Below are 24,018 nucleotides of genomic sequence, written 5' to 3'. Positions count from 1 at the left end.
TACATGAAGTACATTTAGACAAAACTTTCTGCTCATCTTCCTCTTATGATATTAAACACATGTTTATTCCTTAGTCACTTTTTACACAGATCGGCACTTTATTTTTCCAAGCCTTAAATGCTTCATGGAATCTGGAGAGAAAAAGGTAACTAGGGATCATGTTGATGCCAAGGCAAAGACACATTTAAATTTCTAATACCTGATATTGGCTGAGTATGTTCACTCCACAGTTTGTTGAACTTTTGCTGGGAGATGCTGCATCAATTTACATATTTTAAAAATAGCTTAAAGACGAGTGATGATAAGTAATCTTGGGAAGTACCAACAGATAATGTACATACCATGAAAATCCATCAATGTTACGAATGCATAGAATTACAGCATGGGAGATTATGGCATGAGATTTTCTATGAAAGTGAACTGGGATGTTTTGCTATGTCAATGGAACCACAAAAATGCAAATTGTCGGAATGGCAAGAACCGGAAAAAAATAGAACAGGAAGGGAAAAACTGGCAAACTGAGAACAACACATAAAATTATTTTGAACTTATAGCACAAAAGAAGTCATTCAGCCCAATAGCTCCGCGATGTGTTTATGCTTCACATGAGTTTTCTCCCATCCAATCATTTGAATGCGCAATCAGATCCCAAAAAGACTGGCATCAGCTGCAATGAGAAAAGAATGGTTACTGAATACAGAAAACATGTAGTTTATCAAAGAACCCAAGAGATTTTTAGATTTAAAAAGGAACAATGATTCAAATAACCAACTATTCATTAAGTAACTGCTCTTTACATAACCATAAATAATATGACCATCTTGTAAGAATTAATATTAAATTAAAATTTTAATGTGCATGTTAATTTTCTCGATCCTGTAAAGGTTATAATTAAGTTATATATATTTGAAAGCCAAGTATGAAAAGTTTAAATGAAAATTATGGTCAGTATTACTTTGGAGTCCTTTCTTATTGAGAGTTCTAGTTGCAACTGTTAATTTGGGTTGAATAATTCCCTTGTGTTTTGTTCCCTACTTCAGCTGGGTCTTTTATGTATGTGACCTGTCAATATTCTCAAATACCAAATTTAAAGAAAAAATAAAGTGGATACAGCAGGGAAGAAGCCCAATTTGTGCCAGTTGCCAGACAGTTTCATCCTAACCTAAAGTTGTCAGCTGGAGTCCTGAATAAAATATCACCCTGGGAGTGGCTGACTTCCAATTAAGCCATGAGTGAATTTGAGTGAATTTGAGTTTGGAATGTTGTAACCTGCCTTGGGTTTCCAACTTTAATATCATCAGAGAGCAGGCAGAATGTTGTTTAGTTTATGACAAGACATAATTACATAATGACATTGTTGTTAGATTAGTAATTCAGAGACCGAGATACGAATCCCACAGTGGAAGCTGGTGGCATTTGAATTTTTAAAAAAATCCCTGAAATTAAAAGTTTAATGATGGCCAAGAAATCATTGCTGATTGTCTTCCTTTTAGGGAAGGAAATTGACACTCTTTGCCTAGTTTTCATTGATAATTGCACAATGGCCAGCACCCTTCATGCTTCTCAGATACTGATGTTAACCCACATACATTCAGGTTTGGGCTGGCATGTAGCAAGTAATATTAATGCCACATAAGTGCTAGACAATGACCATCTCCAGTAGGAGCAAATTTTATCATTGCCCTGGACATTCATTGGCATTGCTGTCACTGAATCCCTCAATATAAGGATCCTGAGGATCTAGACTAGCCATGTAAGTATTGTGGCTATAAGAGCACTCAGAAGCTAGTAGTCATACAAAACACAATTCACCTCCTGGCTCCCCAAAGCCTGTCACAAGGCACATATCATGCATGTGAAGGACAATTGCGATTTGTCTGGATGAGTGCAGCTCCATCTAAAGAACCTTTCCACCATTCAGTATTAAGCAGCTGACCTAACTGACACAGCATCCACATTCCATTACTGACCTATAGCTGCAGTGTGTACCATCCACAGAATTTCTGCACAAAGGTTCCTTAGACAGCACCTTCCAAATTCACAACAACTACCATTTAGGACATGACAGCAGATAGGGTACACCTCAACCTGCAAATTCGCCCAAACACATCCTGACTTGAAACCATGTCACTAATCCTTCAGTGTCACCAGGTCAAAATCCTGGAATGCCCAAATTGACCGCAACAGTTCAAGAATGCAGCTCATCACCATCCTCTCAAAGCAGTCAAAGGGGGAACAATAGCTGTCCTGCCAGCCAGTAATGTGCACAACCTGAGAATGAATAAAGGTCTCTTGTAAATCTGAGGACACTATTCTCAGCTTGCATTCCTAAATATCAAAGCGTCCATGATTTATCCTAATGTTTACTTCTAATTACAATGCACCATTCTTCAATGAGGAGATATTTAGACCACTTGTTCTGAATGCAGCTCTTGAGTGAAAAGGGAGGATCAAGAAATAACAGTGGGATCTTTCTCCTCCACCTGTGGGGAGGCGAAGTCTCACCTCACACAGCTCAAATTGGGAAGCCTCTGGATTCTACTGGAATTCCAAACACCTTTGGCGACTTGAAAAACACACTTCTGCGTTCACAGACAGGAATTAACTGTTGACCTATTCACTTGTGTACCCAACAAAGTGGCTCTTTCAGGCTGGTTGGCTGGATTGCTGGTTTTCCATGCAGAGCTGAGGTCACCATGAAAGTCCTACCTTCTCAACTTCTCTCCTTTGAGGTGTGGTGACCCTCAGGATAAACGCACCACTGTCTCTGGCCCTATACTCCCCTGGGATCTTGGCATCTTTACTTACTGTCCCTAAACAAAGTGCAGGAAAGAGATGCAGTTATGGAAAATTGCATCCCTTAACTCATTTTGCAAGTCCTTAGCACTGTCCTTTAATGCAACATAGATAAGGCCAGAAACAAAACCAGAAATTGCTGGAAGTGCTCAGCGGGTCGGCCATCTGTGGAGGGAAATCGGAGTTCACGTTTCGAGTTAAGTCATCCTTCCTCAGAGCTTGTAAATTTAACTAGCAAGTTAAGACCAGAAAGTGGTGCGTCTCATTCAGTCTATGAATGCTTCTAAGCAAACTCCCCGCGGCTGCGCGCAGATTTAAGATGCTGCAGAGTTTAAACAGAGGCGGAAAGACCCCCGTTGTGTGAGTGTGTGCAGTAACCATGACTCCGGAGGGGTCACATGTTCCGAGAAGGGGGCTGCTTTACGGAAATGTGGTTTTGGTGCTGGATATCTGAGGAGAGTCGGTGATTGAGTCAGGGATCGGCCAGAACAGGTCCCACACGCCACTGACCGCCCTCTCGGTTAACAGTGAGGGCCCAAGACTGGGAGGTGACAAGGGCAGGGAAGGGAGGAGGGGGAAGAGGAATCGCTGAATCGGACAGAGGACGCCTTGGGACTGGGGGGGGTTAAAGTTGGGAGAAGAATCGCAAAGCGGTACGATAAATGTAACCTTTAGGACAAGTCTCGTCCGTTATTCAGAGAACACCTTCCTCAAATCCAGGCAATAAAGTTGCAAGCTAAACGGGATGCAGCAGCGTGGGATTCACTCAGGCTGAAGAGCTTTGGGGGAGTATATCAGACCCAGAGATCGCCTGTTCGAACCCCACTTCCTCCCCAAACTTCAGCGAGGGAGGCAGCAATGGAGCGCACCGTGGTCATGATCTGTCTCCACTACTTTGCCATCAGGCAGGCAGTTTCGCTCGAACTTCAAGCTGACATGTGAGTGCGACTTATCTTTCACATTTCTTATACCGTCTCCATGCAATCTGCAGCATTGCAGCCCCGCATTGAGAACAAACCCAGTTCGTGTGTCAGTTCCGTTCAGTGTTTTGAATATCTGCTTCTGTCGTGAGTGCTCAAAAAGGCAGCAATGTCGGGGTGATCCTTCCCACGGCGAGGGGAAGGTAGCTCAAGAGCTGAAACGGCCAGTCACTGAGCTCTGTTGTGGCTTTGTCCGAATTGGAACAACAGCCGACAGTTTGAGCTGAGATTTCCGAGCTGCCTTGAATTTAGAAATACTCTGTTCACACATACCTCGGCCAGTCGGCTTAACAGAAACCCAGTGATTACTATATGGACTCATGTAAAATCCTTGCAGGGAAATAGCGAGACTATGGGGAATAACAATAGCAGGTCTCTATTCCGTGCACACCCCCAATAATGTTGTACTGTGTGAGTTAGCAGTTACTCTAAGATTTGGATTTGTCAATGATAGGCATCGATACCTGGGATCTTATTTGGGACGTTTTATATTCAGTATACAGGGAAACCACCGGAATATTTTCTTTATTTGGCTGCTCTGGTTTCCGCAATAGATTAGATTCAATTCCCTACAGTGTGGAAACAGGCCCTTCGGCCCAACAAGTCCACACCGACCCTCCGAAGAGCAATCCACCCAGCCCCATTTCCCCTACACCTAACACTGTGGGTAATTCTCCTAACCTGTGCATCTTTGGGCTGTGTGAGGACACCCATGCAGAGATGGGGAGAATGTGCAAACTCCACACAGACTGTCGCCAGGGGCGGGAATTGATTCCGGATCCCTGACGCTGTGAGGCAGCAGTGCTAACCACTGAGCCGCCCTGCGCATTTATCTCATTTGAAAATACAGGATGTGTTGCTGTACAATGTGTGCGGCTCCGTCCTTCTTTCTCAGAGTTAGGATTCACTTATTGGTTTAGAAAGCTGTACCGCCAAAATGTGGTCATTTACGGAGATTTCCAGCGCTTTCTGACAGTTGCCCCGCTATCTTATTATTCAGGCACTCCAGCGCGACATGGTTGAATACCAACAAATAAATGAACTTGTTTGAATCTGTCTGCAGGGGTCAGTGTGAACCACGGCTGCAGTTGCATCTGTACATTTTACATTCAGACCGGTTTGTATCAGTCCCAGTGCTCTGAGGAAATCTGTAAGGCATCCTTTCTTCTGGATAGGCAATAGTTGACTTTTCTTAATCTAAGTCTTTGTTTTGCATTAAAAATAGGCTATGCAATGCAAACTAAAAACAAAATACGAATGTAATACTTAAACAGTAGATAAATTACAATTGGAGAACTTTGAATTAATCAGAGGTAGGTTAAGCCTTTTTCTTATGAAGCGTCAGAGTGAATATGAATACGTTATTAATGTTACAGACGTGTATTCCGGGACAATATTGTGCACTCGGTAAATCAAATCATTCATTCCACTCATCTGGAGAAATCTGACACCACACTACGGCATAATGTTCGTTTTCCCCATGCTGTCGGGGAGTTTATTTTATATTCATGCCTGCAGAAATGTCCGGACATCAGTCCTATCACTGCATACCTCCAGTTTGAATCAGTGTGCCTATGATCTACTGTTATTTAACGTGACATTCTAGGTTAACTTTCTGGATAAGCTGTTCCAACTCCTGAATCTCTATCAGGTTGCGCTTTCCCCGCGTTTAATTCTCCCTCTCAAGTTATGTAGACCGGCACTCCGCGGATTAACCCATAGCCACTCAGTATTGAGTGCACACATTAACGCTGAGCCTCTAAGATCTCAAACAAAACCAGAAATTGCCGGAAAAGCTCAGCAGGTCAGGCCAACATCTGCGGAGAGAAATCAGAATTAATGTTTCCGGGTGGAGATCTGTCAGTTCTGAGGGAAAAAACAAACAATGACTGCAGATGCTGGAAACCAGATTCTGGATTAGTGGTGCTGGAAGAGCACAGCAGTTCAGGCAACATCCAAACTGCAGCGAAATCGACGTTTCGGGCAACAGCCCTTCATCAGGAATAAAGGCAGTGAGCCTGAAGCGTGGAGAAATAAGCTCGGGGAGGGTGGGGGTGGGTAGAAAATAGCATAGAGTACAATGGCTGACTCCAAATGTTAACTCTGATTTCACTCCACGGATGTTGACAGACCTGCTGAGTTTTTCCAGCAATTTGTTTCAGCCTCAAATTTACAGCATCTGCAGTTCTTTCGGTTTTTATTTGTAAGATCTCTTCTTGCTGATCTGTAGCTATTTCAGCCTCATTGTTTCTCTCTATTCAGTGTCAATTTTTTCACTTTATGAATAGCACTTTACAATAATCTGCTTTAAATGTTATTATTCTTTCCACATTATATCGTGTTTGGAAACATTAAATTGCACCGAATTTACATTATAGAAACAGACCATTCAGCCCGATAGGTCTGTGCTTGTGTTCGTGCACCTCATCAGTCACTTCCAGACCTATTTTCCATCATGGGATATGTACATGACTGGCTGGCTAGCTTTTATTGCCCATCTCTAATTGCCATTGAGGAGGTGGTGGTGAGCTATCTTCTTCAACCGTTAGAGTACATTTGGTTTGGGTACCTCCACATTTCTGTCAGGGAGGGGCATTCCAGAATGTTTACCCAGCCACATTGAAGGAGCAGCAATATACTTCCAAGTCAGGATGGTGAATGACTTGGAGGGGAACTTGAAGGTGCTGATATTACCATATATCAGTTGCCCTTGTCTTTCTAGATGTCACAGGTTTGGAAGGTACTGTCTAAAGAGCCTTGATGAATTTCAACAATGTATCTTGTCGATGGTACAGACTGCTGCTACTGTGCATTGGGGATGGATATTTGTGGATGTGATGCTAATCAAGTGGGTTGCTTTGTCTTGGATGGTGCCAAGGAGAGATGATGGCCTAAATTGGCTCCTCGGATGCTGCCTGAACTGCTGTGCCCTTTCAGCATCACTAATCCAAAATCTGGTTTCCAGCATCTGCAGTCATTGTTTTTACCTTATCATTGAACTGTTAATCCAGAGACCCAGGTTCAAGTTGCCCCAGAAGGTGAATTTGAATTCAAAAAATTCTGGATCTGAGAGTCTAATGATTGCCATGAATTCATTGTTGATTGTCAGAAAAAACCCATCTACTTTTTGTCCTTTATGGAAGGAAACTGTCATCTTCACCTGGTCTGGCCTACATGTGACTCCAGATGAACAACTTTATGGTTGACTCTTAACTGCCATCTGGGCAGTACAGGATGGCCAATAAATGCTGGGCTAGCCAGCAATGCCTCATCCCATGAATTTTTTTTAAAAAGAAGATTCTTGAGTGTTGTTAGAGCAGCAATTATCCAAGCAAGTGGACTGTATTCTATCATACTGCTGACTTGTGCCTTGTAGATGGTGAACAGGCTTCGGGGAGTCAGGAGGTGAGTTACTTGCAGCAGAATTCATAGCCTCTGACGTGCTGTTGCAGCCACAATATTTATAAGGTTAGTTCAGTTCAATGTATGGTCAACACCCCCAGGATGTTGATATTTGGAGATTCTGGAATGATAATGTCATTGAATGTTAAGGGACAATATTTAGCTTCCCTCTTGTTGATGATGGTGATTACCTGGTATTTTTGCGGTATGAATGTTGCAACTTTTCAGGATTTGCTACATTTGCACATAGATTTCTTCCATATGTGAGGAGTCATAAATTGTACTGAACATTGCGTAGTCATCAGCGAACCCCACTCCTGACCCCATCCCATCCCCACGTCTTTCAATTCCACTCTGATTCAAAATGAAATGTGCGGTTCACCTCAGCAATATTTTGTGTTTGCAGAGTCCATTGTCTCACTACCCTCTGGGTGGAGAAGATTCACCTGCATTCTTCAAATAACCTAATGTGACAGCTCTGAAGGTAGTCCATTTACATTGCAGGTGATTTTAAGATTCACTGAGGGAATGCTTTACTGCCAGAGGCATCATCTTTTGAATGAGACGTTAAGCCCACCTGTAATTTCAGAGCTGTCTCATTTAATTCCACTGCTGCAATTATCTGCAAATTTGCTGATTTTGAATTGAGGTTTCAAATTCTGGAAATAATCCTTCTGACAGTGGACCCTCACATATTCTGAATTAAATTAGCTTTATTGTCATGTACTCAAATGAATACAGTGAAAAGTGTATAAGCCGACACTTACAGTGCCATCTTTGGTACAAAGGTACCTAGGTACACCACCTTCAGTTACAATATACGTTAGAGTGTAACAATGTTATCATCACAATAACTAGGTACAATCCTCAGTTGTAGAATAGAGAAACAAAGACAAAAGTTACTTTGCAGCTATGCACGGTATGACTACAGGTCAGGAAAACAAAACGTTAGCAAGACAAACATTACACTCTTTCCTCAGCAGACCTGTACAGGGAGTCTCCATGTCGTCTCACTGCTGGCTAATGCCACACAACACACTGGGTAGCTTCCGCCGCTCCTGTTCCAGGCCAGTACCCTGCCGTTGGTTATTGGCGTCCCTGCTTCGGACTATCATTCTGTGTTAATGCACAATGGTGATAATGTGAATCTATTGCCAAGACTGATTTAAGACTGATTTAGACTGAGTCGAATTTAGCAACTCATAACATTCTTCAAGAGCTTCAGTTTGACATGCTGTGAAATGCAACTTCCTTTCTTTTCGTTCTTCTGAGCAATTTTTAAACCAACCCGGTATTAATTGTACTGTACGGCACACATTCTATTTAGAAAAATGTGGACTGAGAGAAGATGAAAGAACTTGCATTTGTATAAGACAGCTTCAAAGTGGCTTTAACAAGTAAAATTTGACACTGAGTGCTGAAAGGAGATGTTAGGAGAGAGTATCAGAGACATTACTGAAGAGCTAGTTTTTAAAGAGCATCTTATGGGAGGAAAGAGAGTTTGAGAGAATTGGAGTGGGAGTGAGGGTAACAGTTCTAGAGATGAAGGAATACTTCAGAGTACTGAGTATAATCAGAACTATAGCTGGTTAAAAACATTCACAGTACAGTTACAAAATGTAAAGATCCACTTTAATCTGTCCCCACTGAAATCCTCTTAGAAACTGCTGGTTTCCCTCAGCGTGTCTGTACTTCCTGCATTTTATAGTGAATTACAAATGTGTTTCTTAAATTTGTTCAGGAACGTTGAATTTTATGCTTTGTATTCTGTTTCATTTCAATTTCTACCACTTTCACATATGTACTTTATATAAGAACTGGTTTTGGAGTTTCATTCTTTATTATTTTTGCTTGGAAGTGTGGGGCTTGTTAGCCTCAAGAACTTGGACTTTCAGTGAAGCCATACCATTACTGCCCAGCATAAACCTATTTGGAGTTCAACATGCAGGCATTTGCTTGGTGCTGTAACCTGCAACCTTTTATGATTAGATAGAATTAATGCAGGTTATTCAGCCCATTGAGTTCACACCAACCCTTTGAAGAGGACCTCACCCACACCCTTCCCTATCCATGTAACTCTGCATTTCCCATGGCTGATCTATTAAACCTGCGCCTCTTTGGACTGTGGGTGGAAGCCTGAACACCTGGAGGAAACCCATGCAGACACAGGGAGAATGTGCACGCTCCACGCAGACAGTCACCCGAGGGTGAGAATTAAATCTGTGCCACTGGTGCAGTGAGGCAGCGGTGTTAACCACTGAGTCACTGTATGATTCAAAATGTTGGAAAGCATTCGGACAGAGGAAATCTTTTAAGTCAACCCTCACTCCAGATTCTTGGAACTGTTTCTCAGACGAAACATTAAACCTACGTAGACATTCAGAAATCTCATGGTGTTATTTTGAGAAAGAACAGGGTTGTTTTCCTGGTGCCTTGGGCACCACTTATTCCTCAAGCAATATGTAAAAGACTGGTTGTCTGATTGCTGATTTGATTGCAGTTGAGGGAGATTTTTGTACAATAATTGGCTGCCGTGTTTCTGCATTACAACGGTAAATCAATTTCAAAAGCACTCAAATGCCCGTGAAATGGATTGGGATGTCCTGAGGATGTTAAAAGGCCCTACATAAGTATTTGCTTTTTGTTTCTTTACTTGTAACATTGCATTCATTAAAAGTGGCAAGTAACTCAACAGGCACCGGCCTTGCATAGTTGCTTCTGTAACCACAATGTAGGAAATAGGGCCTCGATTCTGAAGGGGCAGGTAGAGGTCTCCTTCTTCTTCTATTTGGCCCTGAGGAGAGATTTTCTAAAGCCAGAGATTTTCTAAAGGTTGCTGCAGTCTGTTCATCCAGTCGTGTTTTCTGTCATCCAAGTAGCATGTCTTTTGAAAAAGCTACTGACATAATTGTCCAGAAGAACAGGAGTTGGCCATTGAACCCCGAAAGCATGCTCCACATTCAGTAAGATCATGGCTGACCTTTAATATATTGTACCAGCTGAAAGTGGTGGACACTGCTTGGACAACAGGCAACCTCTATTGACCAGGATCCCAGGGTTAAAGGGCTGATTAGCTTGGGGCAGGACCTCTGATGAGTCCAGAGACAGCCAAGGAGAAATCTCTCTTGCCTGAGTCTATGCAGCCTCTGCTGTCTGGCTTCCCATATGGCATGAGTCTTTCAGCTGATGAGGTTGGGATCAGCCCCTGAAGTGGCCATTAATTGTTGCCTTAGGGGCTTAACAGGCCTAAGGGTGTGTGGGTTACCCTCTGCCTTCCTTAAGCCCCCAAAAAACTTCAGACAAGCCAGGAGTGGGCAGATCGGTGGAGGGAAAGTCACTAACTGGATTTTACATAGCCCCTTTCTTCAAATCTCTTAATGATTGAAGATAAAATCCAGCCCTTTGTGTGTAGAAGTGTTCTTGAATTTCATTTGTGAAAGAAAAATGGGAGCAGACATTTAGTCCTTCGTTTGCATTACACAAGGTCTAAAGCTCTCCTTCCAGGTAAAACTGTAATCTGAACTGAAACATGAACTCTGCTGGCAATTTTTGAGAAGATTTGTAGCTCCAGTTGATGAGAAATATGTAAGTTAGCTTGCTGAGCTGAAAGGTTTGTTTTCAGACATTTTGTCACTGTGACTAGGTAACATCATCAGTGAGAGTCAGTGAAGCGCTGCTGGTATGTTCTGCCTCTCTATTTATAGGTCTTGGTTTCTTAAGATGGCTGATATCATTTCTGGTCCTTTTTTTCAAACACATCGATTTAGACCCCTTCTGCCTTCCCTTGAAAAAAGAACCTGAATGATGTCACCCAGTTTAAGAAACCAGGAACTAAAAAGAGATGGGTGGGAAACACCACCAGCGCTTCACCAGAGATTCTCATTGATGATGTTACCTCATCATGGTGACGAAGCATCTGAAAACCACTTGGTGGGCTAACTTGCATACTGAACATGTTAAAAATCACACAACACCAAGTTATAGTCCAACAAGTTTAATTGGAAGCACTAGCTTTCAGAGTGCTGCTCTTTTATCAGCTGGTTGTGGAATATAGATTAGATTAGATTATTTACAGTGTGGAATCAGGCCCTTCAGCCCAACAAGACCACACCGACCTGCCAAAGCACAACCCACCCATACCCCTACACCTAACACTATGGGCAATTTAGCATGGCCAATTCACCTAACCTGCACATTGTGGGAGGAAACCGGAGCACCTGGAGGAAACCTACGCAGACACAGGGAGAACATGCAAACTCCACACAGTCAGTTGCCTGAGTCGGGAATTGAACCCGGATCTCTGGTACTGTGAGGCAGCAGTGCTAACCACTCTGCCACCGTGCTGCGCACTAATTATAAGACAATTATAAGACACACAATTTATAGCTGTGTAATATATATATTTATAGCAAATAGTTTGGTATAAATTTTGTGTCTTACAATTATATACTCCACAATCACCTGATGAAGGAGCAGCATTCCGAAAGCTTCCAATTAAACTATAACCTGATGTTGTGTGATTTTTAACTTTGTACACCCCAGTCCAACACTGGCATCTCCAAATCATACTTAACATGAATTCTGTTTCTCCTCCCACATATAATAACCACCCTGCTGAGCATTGCCAGGAGTTATTTCAGATGTCCATTATCTGTAGTATCTGCCTTTGCGAATTATTTGTACATTTTTTGATTCTGCATGCCCTAGTCACTGCTGACAATGTGGTTTCAGCTCATCAGTTGTGAGCTGATGTTCCTCAAGCAGCCAAAACTTGCTGTAGATGTGGTCACTCTGGCGTCTAACGGCTCCCACATACTACAGTTGCAACACTCGCCTGCCCAGCCATCTCTATGTCCTATTCAGTTCATTAACTTGCATGTTAAATCTTTTGAAAGTGAATTTCATAACTGTATTTTTCAGCATTAATTGATTAAAACCACTTGGCCAATCAAAAGAGTCATAGAAGAAATATCCACTAATTACTTTTGTGTTTTCCTGCGATATCACACTTTGTCTCTGATAGGAAGAAGCCATTGGAAGAGGATCTCTGCTGCTTTTTAAAGAAATCTCCTGCTGCCACTACCCTTCTCACAAATTGCCACAGTTTTTTTTAATCTTCTGTTACAGTTGCCCTCTAACACATGTCCCCTCTGCTCTTTATGAAACTGCAAACACCTCTCCCTCATTGTTTGAGAATTTGCTGACGCCCATTCTCTCCCTTGCTCTTTATGAAACTGTTGGCCTGCTCCTTGTTGTGCTCTTTATGAAGGTGCTGTTTCCATACTCTCTCACGCATTGATGCAGAAGCACAGGGTCCTCCTACCTCTTTCTCTTTGGATTTGATAATGTGGCATATTCCTGTGCTGTAAATTCTATGCAGTTCTATGTAACATTGTCAGAGTATTGTGGATCATTATAATACCCCATACCATAGAATATAAGAGTGCAGGGATTTTTGCTCAGTTATGTTGATGCATTTACCATATGACACAGTTTGCACAAAGTTTTAGAAACATCTGTCGAAACATTTATTGTGGGTCGGTATGTACAAATCATTGGTGTAGCAAAAAAATTAAGTCAAAGAACAAAAACGCATGGATTTGTGCTCTTGATTTTCTCAGTGATAGTTACAGGCCACCTGGAGCTAAGAGGATGTGAGATGTAATGAATGATTAGCAAATATATTCCAAACATGGGAAAGAATGTGAACTATGGAGTGCAGTACTCTCACTGCTGTCCTTGTGGATCATAAAACAACTAGACAAAATGGTAACAGTACAGTCTTTGCAATCTTCTCTCTCAAATAACTGTGATGACTCTGTGGACATGTATCTGAACTGCCATTTGGGAATGTTTACAACGCTTCCTACTTTGGAAATGAATTAGATTAATTTCTCACTGTTTCAGGGCTTCATACTGAAGGCATTTCAAAGTCATTTTCTTTGGATGAGAAAACCATCAGACAGAAGGAACTTTCTCTTGTGAAAATGGAACAGAAACCCCTTGCATTTATGAAGTCCAGTGAAATGTTGGGACTTGTGAGTTAAGGAGCAGTAAGCATACATTTTTTTCCACTGTCAGAGCTATGCATTACATTCAGCAGCTTGAAGTTGTTGTAGGAGCCAGAATCCTTCTATAGGTTGGCCGGGATTCCTTTAGTAACACATGCCTTGCATGGCTCTTGGAAAGCAGTACAGCTTCACTATGTGCTTGATTGAGCTGACCACATTGCCCTATTTGCTTTTTGTGTCCTGGCTCTAGTGTCAATAATGTCCATCATGACTCCTTGTGGCTTATTATGGCCTGTTTGCCTCATGGAATGCAAGGCAAGTATTATGGAAGAGTGGGAGGCACAGCTATTACTGGTGCTGCAGTTGGGAAGGTATCCCGGTGAGTGAGTAGGCAGCTCAGAGGACATGGGGACAGCACAAGGTTAGGGATGTTGGGGTTGGGATAAGGGAGAAACGGTGGGAATGTGTTGCATTCAGTAGCAGAGCTTGAGCCTTGGTGGGAGGTGGGCCTAATAGCGGAGATTAAATAAGTGTGAGGATTTGAGGGAAGATGATGACACTTACCCTGATGGAGTGGAGAAAGTCATTGACTTTCTTCCTGCTGTGCAGGGAATTTACTCCTGAGAGCTAAGGCTGTTTTGAGCTGACTGGCAGCTCAGGCAAGGCTGGCATGGCTAGGTGGTAAGGGGGAGAGGGTAGAGAATATGCAGCATGTGCATCACTCCATCCTGCAGGAGTTCCTGCAAAGTGGCTCAGTAATTTTCCCCCTGTCTGCCATGTCTGGTGTAAATGTCAGCAACTGTGCAGGGCATCTATGGACCTACTGTGTTCTAATGGGCTTTTAAAGATGGTATGGGCACAAGGGATGCCATGAATTTTGGGGTATCTGGTGAGTGATGAGTTGTTCTGGCAATGGTATATGGTAAGTTGGGGTGGAAACTGGATGTGAGAAATGCCTTAGGGATGTAGTAGGTAATTAATGAGATGGGTTTAATAAAATAGGGCAATAGAACCTGCTAGTCCTTACAGCCAAGAAACTCTCAACGGAGTTTAGACTTCGCCAAAAACAAAGTTAAAATTCAGCCCCTAGTGACTAATACAGTTCTGGTTCACCACAATGAAATGTCTACACATTGGTGTTGATGCAATTTTCATCAATTTTAACTATTGAAGAGAGTGGGTTTTCAAAATAAGTTCCTTCCATTCATTGAGTCTAGCAAGTCCAAGTTATTTTGGTAAACATAATGACTTATACTGAATGAGTTTTAAGTGGGAATACTGATATACATCTTAAATAAAAAAATGAAAGAAGTGCGGATGCTGTAAATCAGAGACAAAAATAGAAATTGCTCAGCAAAATAAAAATAGAAAACTCAGCAGGTCTGGCAGCATCTATGGAGAGATATCAGAGTCAGTGTTTTGGTGGAGTTCTGCCAGTTCTGATGAAGGGTCACCCATCCCAAAATATTTATTCTCCATAGGTATTCCAAGACCTGCTGAGCTTTTCCAGCAATTTCTATTTTTGCCACATCTTAAATAATATATATTGATTCAGAAAGTGCTGGGAACAGGAATCTTACAGTACAGAAGAGGACCTTTGGCCCATTCAATGCATACTGCCGAAAATATGCTGATACTACACTAGTCCCACTTTCCCACACATGGCCCATAGCATTGATAGTTATGACATTTAAAGTGCTTATCCATGCACTTTTTAAAGGTTGTGTGGTTTCCCACCTCAACTACCCTCTCAGGCAGTACATTCCAGATAATCCCACTACCCTCTGGGTGAAATAACGTTTTCCTCAAATCTCCTCTTAAACCTCCTGGCTTTCACTTTAAACTTACTCCCCCTTAATATTGGCCTGTTGTCTAATGCTGCCTTCTATGCACTTGTCCATGCTCCACATAATTATATACACCTCAGTTAGGTCCTCCTTCAAAGGAAACAACTACTTATCCAGCCTCTCTTCATAGCTTCTATATTTATATAAAATTAATTGAATTCTGGTTTAACAGAAGTCTGCAGAGTTGCTACATTTCCCCTATGCACTTCAAGTAGCAGCGAGGATCTGTCCATTTTAAATCCAAGCTCTTCACCTGCAATAGAATAGAATAAATAGAATAGAATATCCTTTATTGTCATGTACATGAGTACAGTGAAAGATGTTTTTACAATGTCGCCTCTTATGGTGTCATCTCGGTTGCAAAGTACCTAGGTACAAATCTTAGATGCAAAAGAGGAATAAAAAAGAAAAGTATTTGCATTACTTTGCAGTAATTCATAATATGTTCAATGTATATAGTTGCACCTATATCCAGCAACATGTTTTTACCTCAGGCTGTGGAGAATCGATCTTACCAAATGTGGATGGTGGAAATTTATTTATACAATGGGAGCTAAACTGCTTCAGCATGGAAAAATCAAGTTCTACAAACTGAAATCATGTTCAACTTCTGATCAAGAATCAGAAAATTTCAAAGGGCGGAGAACATGATAAATTTTGTTCAGATCCTGAAGATATCTCTTTTTTTGGTCATGGGTAGTCAAATCAGTGCTCTCAATTTCCTTTCGCTGGGACTTACTTACATATATATTTTTTATTCAAGGTCCCACAAAATATAATGTCACAACTGTACCATAGTACAAGGATTATACTTTTCTACAGCCTTCTTTACTGTGCCTAGTTCAGTCTAATCCTGCAGTTAAATTCTGCATTAATGCGAAGCAGAATAAGTGGATGTATATTATTAGATTTGAGAGGGTAGATGTGGAGGCTTCCATTCCATCAATGAGGAAGAACAGAATTAGGGTTAATAAAAGTAAGTTAGTCCACACAAGGATCGGTGCTGGGTCCTCTACTTTTTGTCATTTACATAAATGATTTGGATGTGAGCATAAGAGGTACAGTTAGTAAGTTTGCAGATGACACCAAAATTGGAGGTGCAGTGGACAGCGAAGAGGGCTACCTTACATTACAACAGGATCTTGACCAGATGGGTCAGTGGGCTGAGAAGTGGCAGATGGAATTTAATTCAGATAAATGTGAGGTGCTGCATTTTGAGAAAGCAAATCTTAGCAGGACTTATACACTTAATGGTAAGATCCTGGGGAATGTTGCTGAACAAAGAGACTTTGGAGTGCAGGTTCATAGCTCCTTGAAAGTGGAGTCGCAGGTAGATAGGATAGTGAAGAAGGCGTTTGGTATGCTTTCCTTTATTGGTCAGAGTATTGAGTACAGGAGTTGGGAGGTCATGTTGTGGCTGTACAGCACATTGGTTAGGCCACTGTTGGAATATTGCATGCAATTCTGGTCTTTTTCCTATCGAAAAGATGTTGTGAAACTTGAAATGGTTCAGAAAAGATTTACAAGAATGTTGCCAGGGTTGGAGGATTTGAGCTATAGGGAGAGGCTGAACAGGCTGAAGTGCGGAGGCCGAGGGGTGACCTGATAGAGGTTTACAAAATTATGAGGGGCATGGATAGGGTAAATAGACAAAGTCTTTTCCCTGGGGTAGGGGAGTCCAGAACTAGAGGGCATAGGTTTAGGGTGAGAGGGGAAAGATATAAAAGAGATCTAAGGGGCAACATTTTCACGCAGAGGGTGGTACGTGTATGGAATGAGCTGCCAGAGGAAGTGGTGGAGGCTGGTACAATTGCAACATTTAAGAGGCATTTGGATGGGTATATGAATAGGAAGGATTTGGCGGGATATGCGCCAGGTCCTGGCAGGTGGGACTGATTGGGTTGGAATATCTGGTTGGCATGGACAGGTTAGACTGAAGGGTCTATTTCCATGCTGTACATCTCTATGATTCTATGATACGTATAAATCCACCAGGGTATTCAGGAGAAACATCTTTACCTAAAGATTCATATGAATGGAGAACTAATTATGGCAGATGATGCAAATAACATTGGTGTATTTAAGGCGAAACTAGGTAAGTAGAAGGGGGAGTTCAGTTGAAAATCTGTTGTTCAGCATCACAAAATCACAGTGGTATTATGGTAAATGGAGTTAGTCAACCCATCATCTCTGGACTGGCTCATTAAGTGATCATCATCACCTCATGGCAATCTCCCTGCTTTTTCCCCATATGCGTGTAGGCTATTTTTATCGAAATATTTATCCAATGCCTTTTTGAATGCCTCAGTTGAACCTACCTCCAACCTACTGAGTTTTCCCTCACTTCAAATTGCTTTTGATTGGAGCTAAGAGTTAAGTTCAGGCTACATACAAACATATGAGCATATGTATAAAGAGTATAAGTAGGCCATTCATCCCCTTGAACCTGCTTCTCCATTGAAGATTCATGGTTGATCTGTTTGTTTTTCAAATTCCACATTCCCATCAACCCCTGGGGACACTTGATTCCCTTGACTAACAAAAATCTATCAAACTCTGTCTTAAAATATATTCAGAGATCCTGTCTCCGACGTGCACTGAAGCAGAGAGTTCCAAGCTGTCACAACACATTCAGAAAAATGATTTCACAGAGACATAGAGTTATATATCGTGGAAAAGTTATACATCAAGGAAACAGACCCTTCGGTCCAACTTGTCCGTGCTGTCCAGACGTTCCAATTTGACCTGGTCCCATTTGTTAGCAGTTGGGCCATATCTCTAAACCCTTCCTGTTCATGTATCCATACAAATGTTTTTAAATGTTGTAATTGTACTGGCCTCTTCCTCCTCTTCTGACAAATCATTCTATTTATGCACCAAAATCACACCTTTTAAATCCTCCTTCTCTCACCTTTAGTTTTGCGCTCCCCTACCCTTGCCTACTCATGATTTTATAGACTTCTATAAGGTCACCCCTCAGCTTCCAATGCTGCAGCGAAAAAGGCCCAGCCTATTTAGCCTTGTCCTATATCTCAAATCCTCCAATTCTGGCAACATTCTTGTAAACCTTTTCTGAACCTTTTCTGGTTTAACAACTTCTTTCCTATAGCAGGGAGACCAGAATTGAATCCAATATTCTAAATGTGGCCTCACCAAAGTATTGTACAGCCGCAACATGACATCCGAACTTCTATACTCAATGCACTGACCAATAAAGGCAAGCACTGTCACTACCCTGTCTACCTGCGACTCCAGTTTCAAGGAAGTTTGCACCTGCACTGTTAGATCTTTTTGTTCTCCAGGGCCCTAAAATTAATTATATAGGCCCTTGTTTGCTTTACCAAAACGCAACATCTCACATTTATCTATGTTAAACTCCATCTGCCACTCGTTGGCCCATCTGAACGAGGTCCTGTTATACTCAGAGATAACCTTCTTCACTGTCCACTCCATCATCAATCTTGGTGGCACCTGCAAATTTACTAACCTTACGCCCTATATTCACATTCAAATCATTTATGTAAATGATGAAAAGCTGTGGGCCTAGCACCAATCCTTGCAGCATACTGCTGGTTATAGGCCTCCAGACCAAAAGACAATCCTCTACCACCACCCTCTGTCACCTACCTTCAAACCAATTTTGTAGCCAATTGGCAAGGTCCCCTTGATTCCAAGTGATCTAACCTTGGAAATGGGTTTACTGTGTGGAACTTTGTTGAATGCCTTGCCAAAGTCCATATACACAACATACACCACTCTGCCTTCATCAATCTTCTTTGTTACTTCTTCAAAAAACTCAATCAAGTTAGTGAGACACGATTTTCCAAACATAAAGCCATCTTGACTATTCTTAAGCAGTCCTTGCCTTTCCAAATGCATGTAAATCCTGTCCCTCAGAATCCCCTCCAACTACTTCCCACTACTGATGTCAGGCTCCTCATTGTTATCCTCAAAGATTGATCCTTGATTTTAAAACAGTACTTTCTCGCTCTGAACTCACCCACAAGAGAAAATATATAAACTTCAAAATTAGGAACAGGAGTAGGCCTTTCAGCCCTTTGACCTTGCTCCACTATTCAACATAATCATGGCTGATCATTCTACTCAGTACCCTGTCCCTCATTGTCCCCATGCCATTTGCCCTAAGAATTATATCTAACTTCTTCTTGAAAACATTCAATATTTTTGTCTTCAACTGCTTCCGGTGGTAGAAAAGCCCAAAGGATCACTACTCTCTGAGAAGAAATGTCTTCTCATCTCTGTCCTAAATAGCCTACACTGTATCATTAGACTTTAACTCCTGGTTCTGGGCTCCCCAGTCTTTGGTCAACATCCTTCCTGTGTTTACCCTATCTAATCCTGTTAGAAATTTATAGGTATCTTTCAATCCCATCATCTCAAGAATCAAGCTAATAAATCTTTGTTGCACGTCTTCCATACCCAGAATATCCTTCCTCAATAATGAGATGAAAACTGCACAAAGTACTCCAGGTGTGGTCTCATCACGGCCCCACACAATTGCAACAAGACACCCCTACTCCTGTATTCCGATCTTCTCACAATGAAGGCGAACATAATATCTACCTTCTTCAGTGTCTGCTGTCCCTTCATGCTTACATTTAGCAACAGGTATAAAAGGACATCTAGGTATTGTTGCACCTCCTTCAGTCAGCATTCACGTAATAATTTGTCTTCCTGTTTTTGTTACCAAAGTCGATAAACTCCACACACTAACATTCATCCATATTAATATTTCGCCTGCCATGCATTTGCCCATTCATTCAATTTGTGGAAAAGTGGATATGGAAGTATGTGTTCCATGTCTACCTTATCAAAACTGTTCAGGATCATTTTCATCTCAATCAAGTCAATCTTCTCTAAGCTCTAATGAAACCAAGCCTAATCTGTTCAACCTTTCCTCATTAGACAACCCATCTAGTAAACCTGTTCTGAAGAACTTCCAAGTGCCAAAGTGATGCCCAAGATGTGGTCTCACCAATACCTTCTAAAAATTAAATATGACACCCTTTTATGCACAGTTCCTCTCTCATTAAAAGAAAGCATTTAATTAATCTTTTTCAATATTTGTTATATATACTTAATAACTTTTTGATGACATCTGCACTGGAATGCCTGGATCTCACAGCACCTCAGAACTCTGCAATCATCCACTTTTTTTTTAGCTAATATATGCTTTTTGATTCTTCCTGCCAAAGTGAACAATTTCACATTATACTCCGTCTGCAAGATTTTTGCCTTCTGACTCAACCTATCTACAATCTGTCTGCAAACTCATTATGTCCCTTTTGCAGCATGTATTCTTCCCTGTGTTTGTGTCATCTGCAGAGTTAGTGAATGTGCCTTTTGCTAACCCCGATTAAGTCATTGATATAAACTGTAAAACTCTGATGCCAAAACACAGACTCCTGTGTGATTCCATTCATCACATGCTGCCACTCAGGGAAAGGTCCGATCTATGCATACTCTGTTTTCTGCCAATTCTCCCTAGTATGTTACCCCCTTATACCATCTGCTTCCACTTTGTGCATTAACCTTCTATGTGACATCTTGTGAAATGCCTGCCAGAAATTTATTTACTCTGTGTCAGTGAGCTCCCCCTTATCCATAGCACACGTTTCTCCTTCAAAGGACTCCAATAAATCAGTTAAACATGATTTCCTTTTCACAAAGCCATGCCAAATCTTCCAAATTACCTGGAGTTTCTCCTAGTGACAAGCAACAACCTCATTAATTGTTGATTCTAGCACATTTCTCATAACAGACACCAAGCTAACTGGTCGAGTTTCCTGCTTTTTGCTTCCCTCTCTTCTTGTAGTACTTCTATTCATCAGAATTTGCAATCTGATGTAACCTTTCCTTAATCTAATGAATTTTAGAAAGTTAACACCAATGCATCTACTACCTGAGTAGTCACCTCTTTTAAGACTCAGGCGTACCAGAGAACTCTATGGGAAGCTAGAGAAGTGATTGCTGAGCCTCTTGCTGAGATATTTTTATCATCGATAGTTACAGGTATGGTGCCGGAAGACTGGAGGTTGGTAAACATGGTGCCTCTGTTTAAGAAGGGCGGTAAAGACAAGCCAGGGAACTGTAGACCAGTGAGCCTGACCTAAATGATGGGCAAGTTGTTGGAGGGAAACCTGAGGGACAGGATGTACATGTATTTGGAAAAGCAAGGACTGATTTGGGATAGTCAACATGGCTTTGTGCGTGGGAAATCATGTCTCACAAACTTGATTGAGTTTTTTGAAGAAGTAATAAAGAAGATTGATGAGGGCAGAGCAGTAGGTGTGATCTATATGGATTTCAGTAAGGCGTTTGACAAGGTTCCCCATGGGAGACTGGTTAACGAGGTTAGATCTCATGGAATACAGGAAGAACTAGCCATTTGGATACAGAACTGGCTCAAAGGTAGAAGACAGAGGGTGGTGGTGGAGGGTTGTTTTTCAGACTGGAGGCCTGTGACCAGTGGAGTGTAACAAGGATCGGTGCTGGGTCCTCTACTTTTTGTCATTTACATAAATGATTTGGATGCGAGCGTAAGAGTACAGTTAGTAAGTTTGCAGATGACACCAAAATTGAAGGTGTAGGGGACAGCGAAGAGGGTTACTTCAGATTACACCAGGATCTGGACCAGATGGGCCAATGGGCTGAGAAGTGGCAGATGGAGTTTAATTCAGATAAATGCGAGGTGCTGCATTTTGAGAAAGCAAATCTTAGCAGGACTTATGCACTTAATGGTAAGGTTCTAGGGAGTGTTGCTGAACAAAGAGATCCTGGAGTGCAGGTTCATAGCTCCTTGAAAGTGGAGTCGAGGTAGATAGGATAATGAAGAAGGCGTTTGGTATGCTTTCCTTTATTGGTCAGACTATTGAGTACAGGAGTTGGGAGGTCATGTTGCGGCTGTACAGGACATTGGTTAGGTCACTGTTGGAATATTGCGTGCAATTCTGGTCTCCTTCCTATTGGAAAGATGTTGTGAAACTTGAAAGGGTTCAGAAAAGATTTACAAGGATGTTGCCAGGGTTGGAGGATTTGAGCTACAGGGAGAGGCTGAACAGTCTGGGGCTGTTTTCCCTGGAGCGTCGGAGGCTGAGGGGTGACCTTATAGAGGTTTACAAAATTATGAGGGGCATGGATAGGGTAAATATACAAAGTCTTTTCCCTGGAGTGGGGGAATCCAGAAGTAGAGGGCATAGATTTAGGGTGAGAGGGGAAAACTATAAAAGAGACCTAAGGGGCAATGTTTTCACGCAGAGGGTGGTACGTGTATGAAATGAACTGCCAGAGAATGTGGTGGAGGTTGGTACAATTGCAACATTTAAGAGGCATTTGGATGGGTATATGAATAGGAAGGGTTTGGAGGGATATGGGCTGGGTGCTGGCAGGTGGGACTAGATTGGGTTAGGTTATCTGGTTGGCATGGACAGGTTGGACCGAAAGGTCTGTTTCCATGCTGTGCATCTCTATGACTCTATGACTCTAAGATCTTACGATGAAGTCCATCAAGACTTATCAGCTTGCATCTCCATCACGTTGCTCAGTACCATTTCCATGGTGATTGTAATTTCACCAAGTTCCTATCTTCTTTGCACCTCCTGATTTACACCGCCTCTAAATTACTAGTTTTTTTTGTATTCCGTATATTGAACACCAAAAGAAAATATTTTAATTAATTTGCTATTTTCTTATCTCTTGATCTTACTGACTCTTTACTCCCAATCTCAAGAACCAACAGTAACTTTATTTAATCATTTCCTCTTTAGATACTTGTAGGAACATTTGCAATCCGTTTTTATATTTCTGGCTAGTTTTCTTTCATACTTTAATTTCTTTCTCTTGACATTTCCACTTTCACAATGTTCTGACCAATCATCTGACCTGCCAGTTATATTTGAGGAATTGTATGCTTTTTCCTTAAGTTTGATGTTTTCCTTCTCTTCTTTCATGAACCATGGTGATGGGTCCTCTCCTTCAAATTTTTCCTCATTGTAGGACTATGCTTAATCTGAGCATTCTGAACTAACTCCTTAAATATTTGTCGCTGTGTTTCTGTTGAGCTCAAATCCATGTCTACGCTGTTGGTCTTAAGTTTAAAAATGTAATATTAGGACCGCAGTTTTCCCTTTCAAACTGGAAGTAAAGTTCAGTTGTATTGTGGTTGCTGCTGCCCAGAGCAGCCTTTAATCTGAGGTCATTAATTAATCCAATCACATTGCACTGTACCAAATTTCTCAATTCCAAATCTAATATCACTGCACCATGATTAATTCTGGAATGTTCTATACAAAGAAACTCTCTTGAAAGCATTCTAAGGATTCCTGAGCCAGGCCATGACAGTCAATCTGAGTTTTCTAGTTTATATGTGGATTAAAATGACCCATAATTTTTGCCATGTCTTTTTTACAAATACAGAATATGTCTATTATTGTACTTCATCCTGCATTGTAGCTACTGTTTGAGGGCTTGTATATTGCTGTCACTAATGACTTCTTTCTCCTGATATTTTTCACCTCCACTCAAATCGATTCTACATCCTGATCTGAACCAACCCCAGCTCTAACTACTGCACCAATGACATGTTGTGCTCCTGCTCCATTCTTATTGCTATCTTGTTGATTGTCAATAACTCTCAATATTTAGGACACAGTCCTTGTCATTCTGCAACCAGGTCTCTCTAATGGCTATCAAATCATATTTATTTTCTTCAATGTATGGTATCATTTGATTTACTTTGTTATGAATACTATATGCATTCAGATATAGAGCTTTTGTTTTTGACTTTTTGTTATCTTTGCTACATATAGTATTGACTATTTCGGTGAATTCTCACAGCTTTCTCTCTCTGGCTCCAGGCCATTCTCCAATCTTCATTTCCATGTTACTAATTTGCTCTGCTGTCTCAAGTTGATCCCTACGTGATTCCTCACCTCCCAGTTTAATTTAAGATTCTCTCTACTT

The 24,018-nt window shown here is 41.5% G+C and overlaps 1 protein-coding gene across 1 annotated transcript in view; it reads left to right on the top strand.

The window, feature by feature from the left end:
• Positions 1-3,457: 3,457 nt before the first annotated feature.
• The window catches only part of LOC132821829 (multiple epidermal growth factor-like domains protein 6), a 297,188-nt gene continuing 276,627 nt past the window's right edge, over positions 3,458-24,018 (top strand). Inside the window, exon 1 of the mRNA XM_060834673.1 lies at positions 3,458-3,734. Within this exon, the coding sequence (XP_060690656.1) occupies positions 3,655-3,734 (80 nt within the window). The 5' untranslated portion in view covers positions 3,458-3,654. The remainder of the gene's footprint in view (positions 3,735-24,018) is intronic.

Source organism: Hemiscyllium ocellatum, chromosome 13, assembly GCF_020745735.1.
Source record: "Hemiscyllium ocellatum isolate sHemOce1 chromosome 13, sHemOce1.pat.X.cur, whole genome shotgun sequence".
Lineage (NCBI taxonomy): Eukaryota > Metazoa > Chordata > Chondrichthyes > Orectolobiformes > Hemiscylliidae > Hemiscyllium > Hemiscyllium ocellatum.
The sequence above is the reverse complement of the archived record's forward strand: the minus strand, read 5'-3'. Positions and strand labels throughout refer to the sequence as shown.